Source organism: Vombatus ursinus, unplaced genomic scaffold, assembly GCF_900497805.2.
Source record: "Vombatus ursinus unplaced genomic scaffold, bare-nosed wombat genome assembly UNPS02014900.1, whole genome shotgun sequence".
In the NCBI taxonomy this organism is placed as follows: domain Eukaryota; kingdom Metazoa; phylum Chordata; class Mammalia; order Diprotodontia; family Vombatidae; genus Vombatus; species Vombatus ursinus.
The window spans coordinates 154,583-169,007 of record NW_020954678.1 but is presented as its reverse complement, the minus strand read 5'-3'; the positions used below and the strand labels follow the sequence as shown (position 1 = coordinate 169,007).

Here is a 14,425-nt window from a genome sequence, read left to right as displayed (position 1 = left end):
CTCCTGAGAATTGTATTGTTATTATACCATGTTAAAGGGGTATACAAATTGACTTTGATGTAATGATAAAAAAAATCTAATCACGTGGGTTAAATGGATCTAAGTAAGTGGATTAATCTGATCTAACTGAGAAAATGTACTGAGAGAAAAGGAAAGGAGGAGGCAGACAAGGGTAAATTACATTATAGGAAAAGGCATAAAAACCTATTACAGTAGAAGGAAAGAAGGGAGGGAGATTAGCATTATCTTACTTTCAACAGATTTGGCTCTAGGAGGGAATAGCATAATCAGTTAGGTATAGAAATCTAACTTGCCCTATAGGCAGTAGGAGGGAAAAGAGGAAAGAAAAGGGAGGGGTGAGAGAAGGGAGGGAAGAAATAAGGGTAAAGGGGAAGAAAAGGGAGGTAGCTAATAGAAAGGAGGCGGGACTGAAGGAGTTCGTGGTCAAGAGCAAAACCCTAGTGAAGAGGGAAAGGAAGAAAGGAGAAAGAAACATATAAACAAGGGGAAAATAGGATGGAGAAAAAGACACAGAGAGTAATCATAACTGTGAATGTGAATGGGATGAACTCTTCCATAAAACAGAAGTGGATGGCAGAGTGGATTGAAAACCATAATCCCACAATATGTTGTTGGTAAACAACATATGTATGTATATATGTATGTATGTATGTACATACAATATATGTATGTAAACTTGTAAACAAGCTTCCCTCCCCAGGACTAGCTTATTCTGAGCAGTCCTGGAATTATTTTAACAGTACTGTGCTACGCACTAACAATCATTCTCAGTTATCTGTCTTTGCTTTTATTTTCTGAACATTTCTTTTTAAAATTTTAAGTTGATTGGAGAGTCCCCTATGCATCCACATTGGCTTCCAGAAAAATCTAACTTTTCCTTCTCAGTGAAATTACTTGTCTTTAGTTTATTCTTGAGCAGGTCTCATAACACATCTCCATCTATAAATAAAAAAACAACAAAAGTACTGAGCAAATACACTTGTGGAAGAACATAAAGTCAACAGCACTAGACTGGATATGGGATTGCTCCTACAGAGTGGTCTCTCTTTTATGTTTTATATAATCTCCATAGTCTGAATTTGGGTAGCAACTTAGTTTTTACTATATGGAGTCAGGGCCCTTTTCAAAGGCGATATTATTTTCAGTTGGTAACAGAATGGCTCAAAACAAAACAAAACAAAACTAGTCATTCAGACTTAGCTGAAGCATGTTGTGTTTAGGAACAGCTAAGGGAGAAATTGCTTTGGTCTTCAGCCAGGTCTCAATGTTCTGATACATTCGTATAATAAGCAGACTCAGATCAACCTGGATTTGACTAAGAGCTAAGGGAAGGAAATCCTTGAGCCAATAACAATCCTGTTATTCCATGGAAGCTAGGAAGTACCTTTTGGATACAGAGTTCAGCTGAGATCATGTTCTTCCCACTTCAGCATTAAAAGTTGTCAGATGTCTCCTACCAATTAGAAAAAATATTCCGGATTCCTCTACACATTCCAAAGAAATAATTAATTTCTCCCATAAAACACCTCTATTGTGCTAACCAGAATCCATAACCCTCTTCACTTTTGCTTCTAAAGTTCTAGGTGGTGATGCAATGTTATTAATATCCATTAAAATATGGGTAGCTAGGTGGTACTGTAGATAGAACACTGGGCCTGGAGTCAGAAAGACCAGAGTTTAAATGTGAACTCAGACATTTACTAGCTGTATGACCCTAGGCAAGTCATTTTACCCCTGCCTCCACAAAACTGGAGAAAGAAATGGCAAACCATTCCAGTATTTTTGCCAAGAAAACCACATAGTCCATGGGGTCATGAAGAGTCTGACATGACAGAACAACAAGTAAAATATATTAATAAAATAGAATATAAACAGAATATAAAATAGAAATTAATATAAAATATATTAATGCATAAAAAGTATGTTAATCAAAAGGAAAAGGGCATAATGTAGAAAATTATCTGGCTGGATCAAATATAATAGCATAATTTTGGCAAATGTAAATAAGGAAGAGAGACTCAAATTGGATTTTGTGTCCTTATGTTTTTTCTTTTTAATCTCATTCATGTAATATTTGAGAATCTTGAAGGGGATCTTAAAATGGAAAAGTGACAAGATTGATATTAAGGAAATTTAGGAAACATGAGTTCTAGTCCAATAACTACAGTATATAATCTTGAAAAGTCATTTGACTTGTTTGGTTCTCAGTTCTCTCATCTGTACAATGATGGGGTTGGAATAGATGACTTCTCTGGTCCCTTCTATTCGTGACATTCTGTGACCAAATGTTGGATGTTAACTTTAACATGAGTCCAGGTAATTTTTTCTAACCTCTTCATCTCATGGAATGGGTTGAATTAAATTCAACAAACATTTAAGGGCCTATTATGTGTAAGGCACTGTGTTTCTTGAGTATATGAGCTCAAGAGACTATCCCCAAAGAGTGAAGAAACTTGAACAGATGGAGTTCCATAGCTGGTATCAGCCATATATACATACGTACATATATATACACACACACACACATGTATATACACACATATATGTATATATACATACATATACACACACACACACATGTATATACACACATATATGTATATATACATACATATCCACACATGACATATAACAAGTATGTATACATCTGATATCAGCCATAGGTATGTATTTTTGTATATTCTAAAGACAGAAGTGATTACTGAGGATTTGTTTGCCAAATATTTTTGCCCCTTCCAGAATAACATAGGCATTGCAAAGTCTTGTTCTTTATTGTTTATCATTAATGGAAGCCAGTAGATGTGCTCAACAGCCTGCAGTAGCAACTCTGGAACAGTGGAAAGAGTCAGAGACTTGGATTCAAATCCAGCTTCAGACATTTACTAGCTGTGTGACCATGAGCAAATCATTTAACTTCTCTGACCCTCAGCTCCTTCCTCTGTAAAAATGGGCATAATATCTTTCAGTCCTACTTGAAACCTTGCAAGATATCTTGGGGGTTTATGGGCTAGATTTTTTTTCTTAAGGACCATGCCTTAAAACCAAATCACTTTGGCTCTCATAGATCACCAATAAGAGGTCTGAGACCAAGCCCCACTTGATCATTGTTTGGGCCCTGATTGGCTAAGAGTGAATATAAATAAAATAGCAATTGTTTCTGTTTTGCTCAGAAACCCTGAGGATCTTCCCTTCCCAGATAGATTTTTTTTTTTTTGAGTAGGTGAAAGAAGCCATTCTCTGCCTCTTTTCTTACCTAGCCTTAATCACTGAATGGGTGTTTCCTCAGTCAAACTGAGACCTGGGAAAGACCTCAGCTTTAAAAGGTCAAGGTCTCCCACTGCATCCAGGGCCATCTCCAGCCATCCTTATCTGTATCTTGCCACTGGCCCCAGATAGCTCCAGAGGAATGAGGCTAGTGACTCTGCACAGCCCTCCCTCACTTAAATTCAATTCACCTGTTTGTCATGGCATCACTTCCCTGATGTCATGGTCCTCTTTGAGAAGGAAGGACAAATAACAACAGGATTTTGAATATCTAATAAAATAGTGTGTATAAAGTGCTTTGCAAGTCTTTTACATAGTACTCCCTCAAGGGCTAATTCTCCAACTTTCAATAACATGTATGGGTGGACAGGGTCCCAAGTGGGCAGCTGACTACTTCTTCCCTCAGAGTTCTAGGGATAATCCTAGTTACCTACTCTTAGAACCACAAAGTATGTGGTGAGAAAGAGGCTTCTGATAAGGCTCATGGCTCATCAGTTACTGAAACAGAAATGTGTATGAACAAAAGGAGTAACCTTACCCTCTGTCAGCTGTTTTTTTTTCCTTCCCAGGGCAAGTAAAGCAAAACTTCCATGATGTGGCAGGTAGGATCCAGGGCAGCCATCTTTCTCTCATCTGGTTACCATGTGTTCGCAAACACATGTTGCTTCTGTTTCCTTTATATTTATTCATTCTTTCTTGATCCTAGGTGAATAACTATTCCCAGAGAGGAGTGCACTAGCAACCACAAGATACATCAGAGCCACCCAAGGTCCCACTGGCAACCAGTCAGTAGCAGAGCCTACTCTAACAGTAGGGGCCAGTGACAGAGGAAAACCTACAGATAAAGGTGGAAAACAGACCCCCAAGAATGACTGTAGCTTCAAGGATTATAACCCTTTGGGATTAGGAAAAGCGCTGGTCATAATTCTTGGAGTGCAGGAGATACACCTAAGAGGAACCTCACAAAAGGAAGAAAAGAACTTCCAGCACCAGGAATCAGGGAGTTCCCCTTGGCCATTTGTTCTCTATACTTATGCCTCATTACCAGTGTATTTTAAGTTTGAGTTTACTGCATTCACGGGCCTTGTATGTGCAAGGGGAAGAGTATGCCCCAAGCTTAAGAATAATGTTTTTGTAAATACTCTTTTTGCTTTACCTTCTTAGCAAATCCCTTTTCTCAGAGCAGTAGAGTTCTATAGGTGGATTGAAAATGGGGAGCACACCAGATTGGGGCTTGTGAGCAACAATACTAAAAACTTCACCCCTTCGAGATGCTCACGGATACATAGCAAAAGGGTGGGAGATAAGACTGCCCGTCTTTTCCCTGCACTGAAGCTCATAGTAGTTCTATTGTTGTTCTACTGGATTAGAATGAAGCAGGGGATATCTATCATGTTCTGTAAAACTGAGCAGGAAGGTCAAATATCAGTTTGTTCTAAAGATTGGGTCCTCATTGGCTAGTTCCTCATTACACTCAGCTTACTATATAAAGAAGTAGTCCCACCCAGCGAAAATGAGCATGATCTTTCAGGGGAGGAGATGGATATTCCATGAAACAGAGGACTTCCAAACCTTCCTGATAAAAAGACTAGAGCTCAACAGAAAATTTGATCTTCAAATACAAGACTCAAGAGAGACATAAAAAGGTAAATGGGATAGAAAGAAACAATGTTATTAATAAGGACAAACTGTTTATATCCCTACAAGGGAAGATGACACTTGCAACCCTTCAGAGCAATATTGTTAAAGGGATATACATAAAAGGGGTGGGTATAAATTGACTTTGATGTGATGATAAAAAAAATCTAATCAAGTGGGTTAAATGGATCCAAGTAAGTGGATTAATCTGATCTAACTAAGAAAATGTACTCAGAGAAAAGGAAAGGAGGAGGCAGACAAGGAAAAGGCACAAAAACCAATTAAAGCAGAGGGAAAGAAGGGAGATGAGCATTGTTTGAACCTAGTTCTCATCAGATTTGGCTCAAGGAGGGAATAACATAACCAGTTAGGTACTAATATTGATAGATTTCTCAGCAATACAAGGATCTAAGACATCTCCAAAGGCCTCAAGATGGAAAATGCTATCCACATCCAAAGAAAGAACTATGGAGTTTGAATGTAGATTGAAGCATACTATTTGCTATTTTTTTTTCTTCTGTTGTGATTTGTTTCCTCTTTCTGGTGGTTCCTCCTGTTGGTTCTAATTCTTACTTACAACATCACCAATGTGAAAATGTTTAATAGGAATGTATATGTATAGCCAATATAAGATTTCGTGCCCTCTTGGGGAGGGAGGAGGAGAAAAATTTAAAACTCAAAAGCTTATGGAAGTGATTGTTGATAAATCAAAATAAATTAATTAAAAAAAAAGTAGTCCACATCTTAAAGGAGCTTATACTCTACGGGGGAAATATGTACAAATAGAAATACAAACAAAATAAACACATACTTTTTATTATTAAAGTGTGGCATCTAGAAGTGACACAATATTCCAGATATAGTTGGATCAGAGCAGACTAGGACAACTACTTTACCTTATTTTGGGTATTATGGCTCTTGGAGTAATATAGCCTTGAATAAAGATTTACCATAGTTACTCATTTTGAGCTAAATCTTCAGGGTTTTTTTCCTCATAAGTTGCCTATGTGTGTTCAGCTCATCCTGTACGTATTTAATGGATTTTTGGAACCCAAGTGTAGAACTGCATTTACCTTTATTGCATTTCATCTTATTAAATTAGCCCACCATTTTAAGTTGTTGAGATATTTTTGGATCCTGACACTGTCTTTCAATGTGTTAACTATTCCTCCTAGCTCCTTGCCGTCTGCAGTCTTGACAAGCATGTCATTTATGTCTTCATCCAAGTCATTTGAGCCACTGGGAGTCTTTGCTCCTTTCCTTCCTGGCTTGGAACATTAACTTCTCCATCTGCTAATTCATGCCCATCCCTTCCTTCAAAACTCTTTCTGAGTCACTTCTACCATGAAGCTTTCCTGGACTAATTCTAGTTAACCTCTATTATTTGAAATTACTCACATATCCTTAGTATTCATAAATATAAACCTGTAATTCATTTTGCATTTAAAAATTAATCTATTTGTATTTTCGCATAGAGTTCTTATTCTACCTCCTCTATTAGGTTGTAAGCTTCTCTGGGGGACTGGATCTATGTGTTTTACTTTCTTTTGTAACTACTTACTGTGTTTTGCTAGGCACAGAAGACCTTTCAAATATTGACTTAACTAGTAGGCAGGCAATTAAAATAGTCAAGATGGAATAGGGGAAACAAAGAAAATATTGCTAGGAAAGCTAATGGAAGCAAGACCATGAAAGATTACATAATTAGAATTTGAGCTGTGAAAATATGAAGGGAAGATACATGAAGATGCAAGATGGAAAAAAATCACACATGATTGAGAGAGGTGAGAGGCAATGGATCAGATAACTGTGAGTCCTCGTAACTCTTAAAACCAGAGAAGAATAAAAGTAATTACTTTTTAAGCAGAGGTGGGCATAAATACACACTTAGGGGAACCTGGGTGGGATAACAGAAAGGGACTCAAGATCTTTGGGAACTCTACTGTTTTACAATAATGTTGAACAAATCTTCCCACTCAGTACTTCTATCTGTAAAACAGAAAAGCTCACAGGTTAGTTATCGCTTTCTTTAGAAACAGGTTCTGAGAATAAATACACTATCTGCAAAGAACACTGTGAGAAAAGTCTGGTAAAATATAAAGTATTTTTACTTTCACTTTCAAAATATTTGTGTTGCTCGGAGGTGCAACCTCAAAATAACAAAAATATTTTTAAATGCAGTTAGGCTCTGTGACACCTCTCAGGAACTTTAATTGTTGGTAATGAAGGAAGAATAGCATTAAAAAAGAGGCCTTTCAGATACATCAGAATTGCCAGCATGTGGTATGCATTGTGCACATAATTTGGTCAACAATCCCTCTAAGTATTCAGTTGCTCATAAACAGATGACTGTGTGCTCTGTACTTCCCTGGTGATTCTGTTTTGAGGAAGGTAATTACATCACCAGCTGGAGAACCTTTAAAGCATGCGGAATGTCAGGTGACACGTACAACACAGACTTGTGACTTTTGAACCCTGTTCAGAATGGCAAACAGGAATGCCAGTCTTATGACCCTCTGTCAAGGGAATTCATCTATCCCCGACAGTCACCTCCAACTTCCCTCTCTCCCAGTAATTTAAGAATTCTCCTCTTCTTATAATGAAACATGACCAAACCCATAGTCGGAGGTCTTTTGTTGGAATCTCATTTGTAATAAATGGGCTCCCAGTCATGGCAACTTCCCTGCTCCCAGGGTCTTCTAGACCTGGAGTCCGCACCCTTCCCCACACAGACCTGCTGCCATCCCTCATGGGACGTCACCAATACCACACATACAGACCCTGGAAACCCCTCAACAACAGCCCTCCACGGTCACCCAAAACTCCACCCACATAGATTCCGCGGACCTGTCACGTCACCCCTCCCCCCACAGACCTCACGGACCTTTCATGTCACCCCCCATAGTGACTCCACGGATCTGTCACATCACCTCTCCCTCACAGGCCCCCACGAATCTGTCACCATCACCCCTCCCCACAGTGACTCCACGGACTTGTCACTTCGCCCTCCTCCCACAGACCTGTCACCGTCACTGCCCCCCCGCCCCCTCTGGCTAGATCCCCTCCACAAGTGTGAGAGAGGGGCTCACGCCCGGCACTGCGAGCCAGGCCGGCTATGGAGCGCGCAGGCCCCGCCCCTTGGCGACTATCGCCGGAAGGCCCGCCCCCGCCCCAGTTGCTAGGCTCTGTCAGTCGGAAGTTCCGCCTCTCGTGCCGCCGCCGCCGCCGCCGTCACCTCCTCCTCCTCCTCCTCCTCCTCCTCCGTCGCCGTCGCCGTCGCCGTCGCCGTCGCCGCCGCTGTTGTTGTTGTTGTTGTCGAGGCCGGGCCCGTCCGGTCCCTTCCGCGGCTCCGAGAGCCGGCTCCGTCCTTCCCCGCCGTCGCCGCCGCCATGAAGTGGATGTTCAAGGAGGACCACTCGCTGGGTAAGGGCCGGGTTGGGGGTGCGGGCCCGAGCCCGGGGTCGGGCAGAGGGAACGGCTGGCGAGGCTCGGCCCGGCCCGAGCCCTCCGCCCCCGCGATCCCCGGCCCCAGCGTCAGCCCTGCCGGCGGCGGAGGGCCGGGAGACCCCGGGGGCGGAGCCGGGGCCGGGGCCGGGGCCGTCGGAGCTGAGCGCGGCGCTGGTCCCGGCCCGGCCCCGGGGCCGCTCGCTCGGACTCTGCCCCGACTCTGGGCGAGGGAAGGGCCGAAGCGAGGACCCCCGCTCAGAGCCCCGTGCTTTGTCTCGTCCACAGAACACAGATGTGTGGAATCTGCCAAAATCCGAGCCAAATATCCCGACCGGGTCCCGGTGAGTACCGAGCGGGCGCCGGCGTGCCCCCCATTCTCAGCCCCGGTCTGGAGGGGGGCAGGGGGAAGGTGCCGGGTGGCCTATGGAGGGCAGCTCCAGCCTCCTGGTTATGTAAAGAGCGAGCTCCTCGGACGGGGCCAGGGGAATGGGGGGGTCACCTTGTCCCGATGCTGGCAACTTTCTTCCCCCGGCCCTTCCGGGTCTATACCTGTCACCGAGAGGCGGGGGGTAAGACACCACCCACCTGAATGTCTTAATTTTTGAGAAAACAGAAATAAGACCGACTAGTGGAAAGAGGAACAAGGGGGGCAGGTCAACAACTTGGTTTCCTAAGTTAGAGCTCCTGGTCATTTTCTGCCAGGTTGTCCAGGGCTGCTGCTGCTTGGGTACTCCGTGGCTTACTAGCTTCCTTACCTTAAGCCAGTCATTTAACCTCTTGTTTTTCCTCATCTACAAAATAATGGAGAGTCCCTTCTAACATTTCTTTGGTAACTCAATTATCTTCTGAGCTGTAATGGTTTTGAAGAACTACAAAGTGTACTTTTCTTCACTTGATTTTCTGACACTCATTTTAGATGTGTTGAAAAAACATTACATTAAAAGCTGTTTTGTTTTTTTTCTATAAATGCCTCTGATCAGGGATTGTGGAATACAGTAACTAACTTCATGGAAGAAAACGGCTCCCCATATAAATATACTCCCTAAAGCATATAATTTTAAGCAGCAAAAGTAGCATTTTGCCATCCCATTATGTAGTTCTCTTCCTCTAAATCCCCTGACATTTCTAGCACACAGTGCCTTCATCAGCTTCCCAAGCACATGACAGATTAAAGCCTTTATTTCAGAAGCCTAATCCTGACCTCTGCTTTTCCAGGTAATTGTGGAAAAAGTCTCAGGCTCTCAGATTGTTGACATTGACAAGCGGAAGTACCTGGTTCCATCCGACATCACTGTGGCCCAGTTCATGTGGATCATCAGGAAACGGATCCAGCTACCCTCCGAGAAAGCAATCTTCCTTTTTGTGGATAAAACAGTCCCACAGTCTAGGTGAGAGGTAGTCACTTACTGATGCTTTGCCCACTTATTTTGATGGTTTGATTGTAGTACTCAGAAGTACTTTTTGGCCTTTAATTTCTTACGGATTGAGGTTGAAATGAAGGCTTTTGTTTGCATGTAATAACTAGAAGAAAGGGGGAAGATGCCATGGTATTATCCATCTGTACCAGGGCAGACTCTGAAGTGGAGAATACACAGTTAAGAAAAGTGAATCCCCCAGAACAATGGAAAGCAGCTTTCTGGGGCTGAGTCTTAAACACCAGATCTTAGGCTGGAGACAAAGGTCTCCTTTAACAGTCCCTGAAATCAATTTGGCCCATGCTGCCTGGAGCTCTTCATTAGGCCTTGCAGAGTCCTAGACTTGAACTAGTCACCCTCTCTGCCTCGTCTCCAAATGCTTCCATCAGCTTTTCTCATTGCAGTCGTTTTGTTGTTTTTTTTTTAGCTGTCTGATTATTGTGTCATTTACTAGGGCTGGTTTCCTGTAAAGGGCTATGAGAATTACATGGATTGTTAGGTCCCTGTTCTTTTTGACTCCTTTTTATCACTTCTTGTTTTGGCTGGCAATAGAGTAACTTCAGGGCTGTAGTTGTTTTCCTGCTTGGAACTTCATTCTAACTGGTATCTTGAGACCTAAAATCTAGTTTCAAGACAGTCTTATTCTCCCACTATGTGTTGGCCTTGTCAGCTTTTATCTTCCTATGAAAGAGAATAGACTTAAACTCTTTTTTTTTAAAGGCAGTTGGGGTTAAGTGACTTGCCCAGGGTCACACAGCTAGTAAGTGTCAAGTGTTTGGTCTGAGGCTGGATTTGAACTCAGGTCTTCCTGACTTCAGGGCTGCTGCTCTATCCACTGCCCAACCTAGCTGCCCGACTTAAACTCTTGATCACGTCTTCTCTTACTGTACATTGATTACTCTCAGGCCTATGGCCAGATTCTAGTTTCCTGTTTTGCTTTGCTGTCTGAAAGGGGGTTCCTGGCCCTTTGTAACATCAGAGACCAGAAGAAAGTCAAGACTGGTTTAGGCTCAGTCTGTTTTCCAAAAACCCCAGTGTGGACAAAATGCCCTTGATTTGGAAACCTTTGAGGCTCCAGAGGAGGGGTCTAAACCAAGCTCATTCTTTATTTCTTCTAAAGGTTAACAGCTCTGATTTTTTGGGGTGTTAACTCCTTTTTCCTTAGTCTCTTCAACAGTATCTCCTTGCTTGTGCTAGGTAGAAACAAATAAGAAGTAAGATCTTGGCCTTGTAGGGTTGATTCCTACCTTAAAAGGAAAAGTCAAGCCATGCCCCACTGAGGTTCTTGGGCTAGTCACAGCTGTCTCGGGGAAGTTTCAGGGTTATTAGGAACAAACTTGTCACTTTGGTGTCATCTCTTCTGACCCTCCCTCTCAGAGGCCTGTGCAGGAGTGAAGGGCAATGCATTTCTTGGTCCTACTGTCTGAAACTCTAGCAATCAAGTTTAAGAAGCTGTTTTGCTTCATCTTAGAATAGGATATGTGGTAATTAGGTGTTTTTTTTCTTTGTCCTTCATTATGAACCTTTGAAGAAAATGAAAGCAAAACGCAAAACTTGGTGAGATCACTTCATTCTGTGATTGCTGCACTTTAGTATGTCAGAAGGGCTCTAAGCTACTCTTGCCTTTCCATTAGTGAGGTGATGTAAATGGGAGAAGTGCCAAGTGATTTTATCCTACCAGGCTATTTCATAGCCACTTCCTCCCAAAGCTCAAGCCTAGGGAGGTTCCATATATTCAGTGAACTACCTTAGCATTTTACAAAATGGCTAACCGGGGATTTAAAATCCATGCTTTGCTTCTGTAGTATTGTATGCAGAAGTCTTGTGGAGAGATAGATGCCTACTGAGTAATTTCAGATAACTAGTCAGTTTGGAGCCTTAGCCTGTTAATTCTTGATTAATGGCTTTTCTCTTCACACTCTGAAATAGCTGTTGCTTTTGTCTTTGGGGTTGTAGTTATCAAAATAAGCTTATTAGGTAACAGAAAGTAACAAATGTCATTCTTAGTAACCACAGATTCAGTCCCTATGTGATACAAGTACAAGTATAAATTCAAGTAAATGCCAGTGGAGTTCTGCCAATGAGGAGCTCCCTTTTCCTTCCATAAGAATTTTCTTCTTCCATACTGCAGTTTTTAGCAACCCCGCATGATACTGTGGTTTTGTTTATACCACCTCCCTCAGTTGTTTCCAGGCACTCCTGTGTCAGTGTGAAAGTTTTGGGTGTTGCTACTGAAATTGACTTCATTGATAGGTCTAAAGAATTTGATTCCTAATGGTTTGACTTTTTATATTCCTTCTAAATTCCAGTGTCTTTAAGAAGGGGTATCCCAATTGCTATTTTTTTCCACTGGAAATCTGTGTTATTTGTAGCATTCTGTGTTAATTGGAAATCTGGCCAAATGAAACTGCAAGACATTTCCTGATGCTCATAGAGTCTGAAAAGGAATGTTGTGAGAAGCAGTCACAAAATCAGTCAGTACTCTGGGGCTGGCATTACAGAGAACACCAAGACATAGCAGCATGTTTATCTTCTAGTTTTGTTTATTTGAAGCCAGGTTATGAATCTTGCTGATGGTTACCACGTTTGAAATAGATTCAAGAAAGTGCTGTTTATGAGATTGTTATAGGTACACTGAGCTCTTTAAAGGTAAAATTTTATTTATTTGTTTATTTATTTCATATTTATTTATTTTAGGCAATTGGGGTTAAGTGACTTCCCCAGGGTCACACAGCTAATAAGTGTCAAGTGTTTGGTCTGAGGCCGGATTTGAATTTGGGTTCTCCTGACTTCAGGGCCGGTGCTCTATCCACTGCACCAACTAGCTGCCTCCTGGGAGGTGAAATTTTAGGTGGTTATATGAAACGTAGTACTTAAATGAACATTTGATCCTTATTGGGTGAACCTGAAATTCCTCATCAAGAAGAAACTTAGTTTGGCAGTGGAGGGAGAAGAAAGATGATGATTAAAGAAGCAACCATTTGTAATTGCCCCTTTTTCCTCCCTTCTCCCTTGGTAGTTCCATCTTTCCTCCTTTCTCACTTGTATTTTCAAGCCTTTGATCTTATTTTGAATTACTTTATGGTACCTTCAGGACCTTGTAATAACTTCAGCTACTGCCATTCACTGCAACTATTACAGTCCTTTGGCAGCTGCAAAAATACTCTGTTGGAAAGGAAGGGCTTCAGAGGTCTATAGGAAGCACTGGGTGTGCTGGATAGCCCCAGCTTTGTCATTGAGCCTCTTAGAGGTTCTGTTGCAATGCAAGTGCGGAGTGCCCATAGATCCTCAACGTGTCAGCCCAGTCTGTTGGGTCCAGTGGACTGCTGAGCAGAACACAACTGATGTTTCCAGTGATCTAGCCATTTCTGGGTTAGGACACTGCTAGAATTATACATTTATGTTTTACTAAATTGTGTAATTAACTTTTCCCAGCTAGCACAAAGAAACCAAGACGCAGAAGTCCTAGAACTGGGTTGGGGGACGCCACCATCTTTACAGGAATATTTCACTTTGAGGACCTCAGTGACCTAGCACCCATCGAGTCAGCTTTGAACCTGTAGTCTACTTCTTGCTCTATTTTCCTTTTTCCTTAAGATAGTCTGGTACACCCAGCAAGTGTCTGCTACATCGGTGTCCAATAGTAGCATGTTTTCTAAATGAGCCAGTTTATATGGGCACAGGGACACATGCAATGTGGATATGCCTTTCATAAAAAATAGATAACTTTGTCTTACTGCCAGGCACCAGGTCAGATACTGTACTGAGAAAAGCAGTCCACCCCAGTGGTTTTTCCTTCAGTTGGAGTTGCAAGTTGGAAGGATGTGCAGAGAGCTGCTAGCACACAGCCTAGCAAGCATGAGGCTTATAGTGCCACTTGAGGATCCTCTGAGGATAGCAAAGGAGCATACTTAATGGGGGTGTGGCCAGTTGAGCAGGTTGAGCACAGTAGTATAGGGCTGAGAGGGCAGAAAAGTTCAACCTTCCTGGAAGTCATGCAAAGAACATCTCAGGCTGGCGTACCAGCTGATGCCACCCACATGAGACTTCTATCATTGCATGGTTTCTTAGATCATACTTAGGTATGTGTGTTATTTTCCTTTTTGATGGAGCAGAGGAATTTCTGCTTTTGTGGTTTAGCCTTTTTTCACCTCAGGGTTAAGTGGCTCCCTGTGTTTTGATGACAGTTTTCTTGGGATCATTAGGTTTTATTGCAACACCATTAGTTTGTTCCTGCCTCTCTAGCTCAGGGCTTGGCACTGTCAAGTATCACCCTTCTTAAGGGGCTGAAGGTTATGGGTTCATGTTTAAAATACATTTGCCACTTAAAGTTTCCAGGTAGATTATTATGACTGAGAAAAAGCTAACAGTACCAGTGACACTTTAGGTCATTAGTGTGGACCACTTCACAGAGGAGCCAGCTACTTGGTGTCTTAGATAACCTGTAGAAGCTAAATGGGAGATTCTTTTCATGGAATGAATTTTTTTTATTAGTTTATTTTGATTTATCAGTAATCACTTCCATATGCTTTTGAGTTTAAAATTTTTCTCCCCCTTCCACCCCACCATTCTCCCGAGGATGGTGCACAATCTGATATAGGCTATACATTTACATTCCTATAAAACATATTTTCACATTA

General features: G+C 41.9%; 1 protein-coding gene across 1 annotated transcript in view; it reads left to right on the top strand.

The window, feature by feature from the left end:
• The first annotated feature begins 8,219 nt into the window (after positions 1-8,219).
• The window catches only part of GABARAPL2 (GABA type A receptor associated protein like 2), an 11,971-nt gene continuing 5,765 nt past the window's right edge, over positions 8,220-14,425 (top strand). Inside the window, exons 1-3 of the mRNA XM_027843227.1 lie at positions 8,220-8,346; positions 8,656-8,711; positions 9,586-9,758. Coding sequence (XP_027699028.1) covers positions 8,313-8,346; positions 8,656-8,711; positions 9,586-9,758 — 263 coding nt within the window. The 5' untranslated portion in view covers positions 8,220-8,312. The remainder of the gene's footprint in view (positions 8,347-8,655; positions 8,712-9,585; positions 9,759-14,425) is intronic.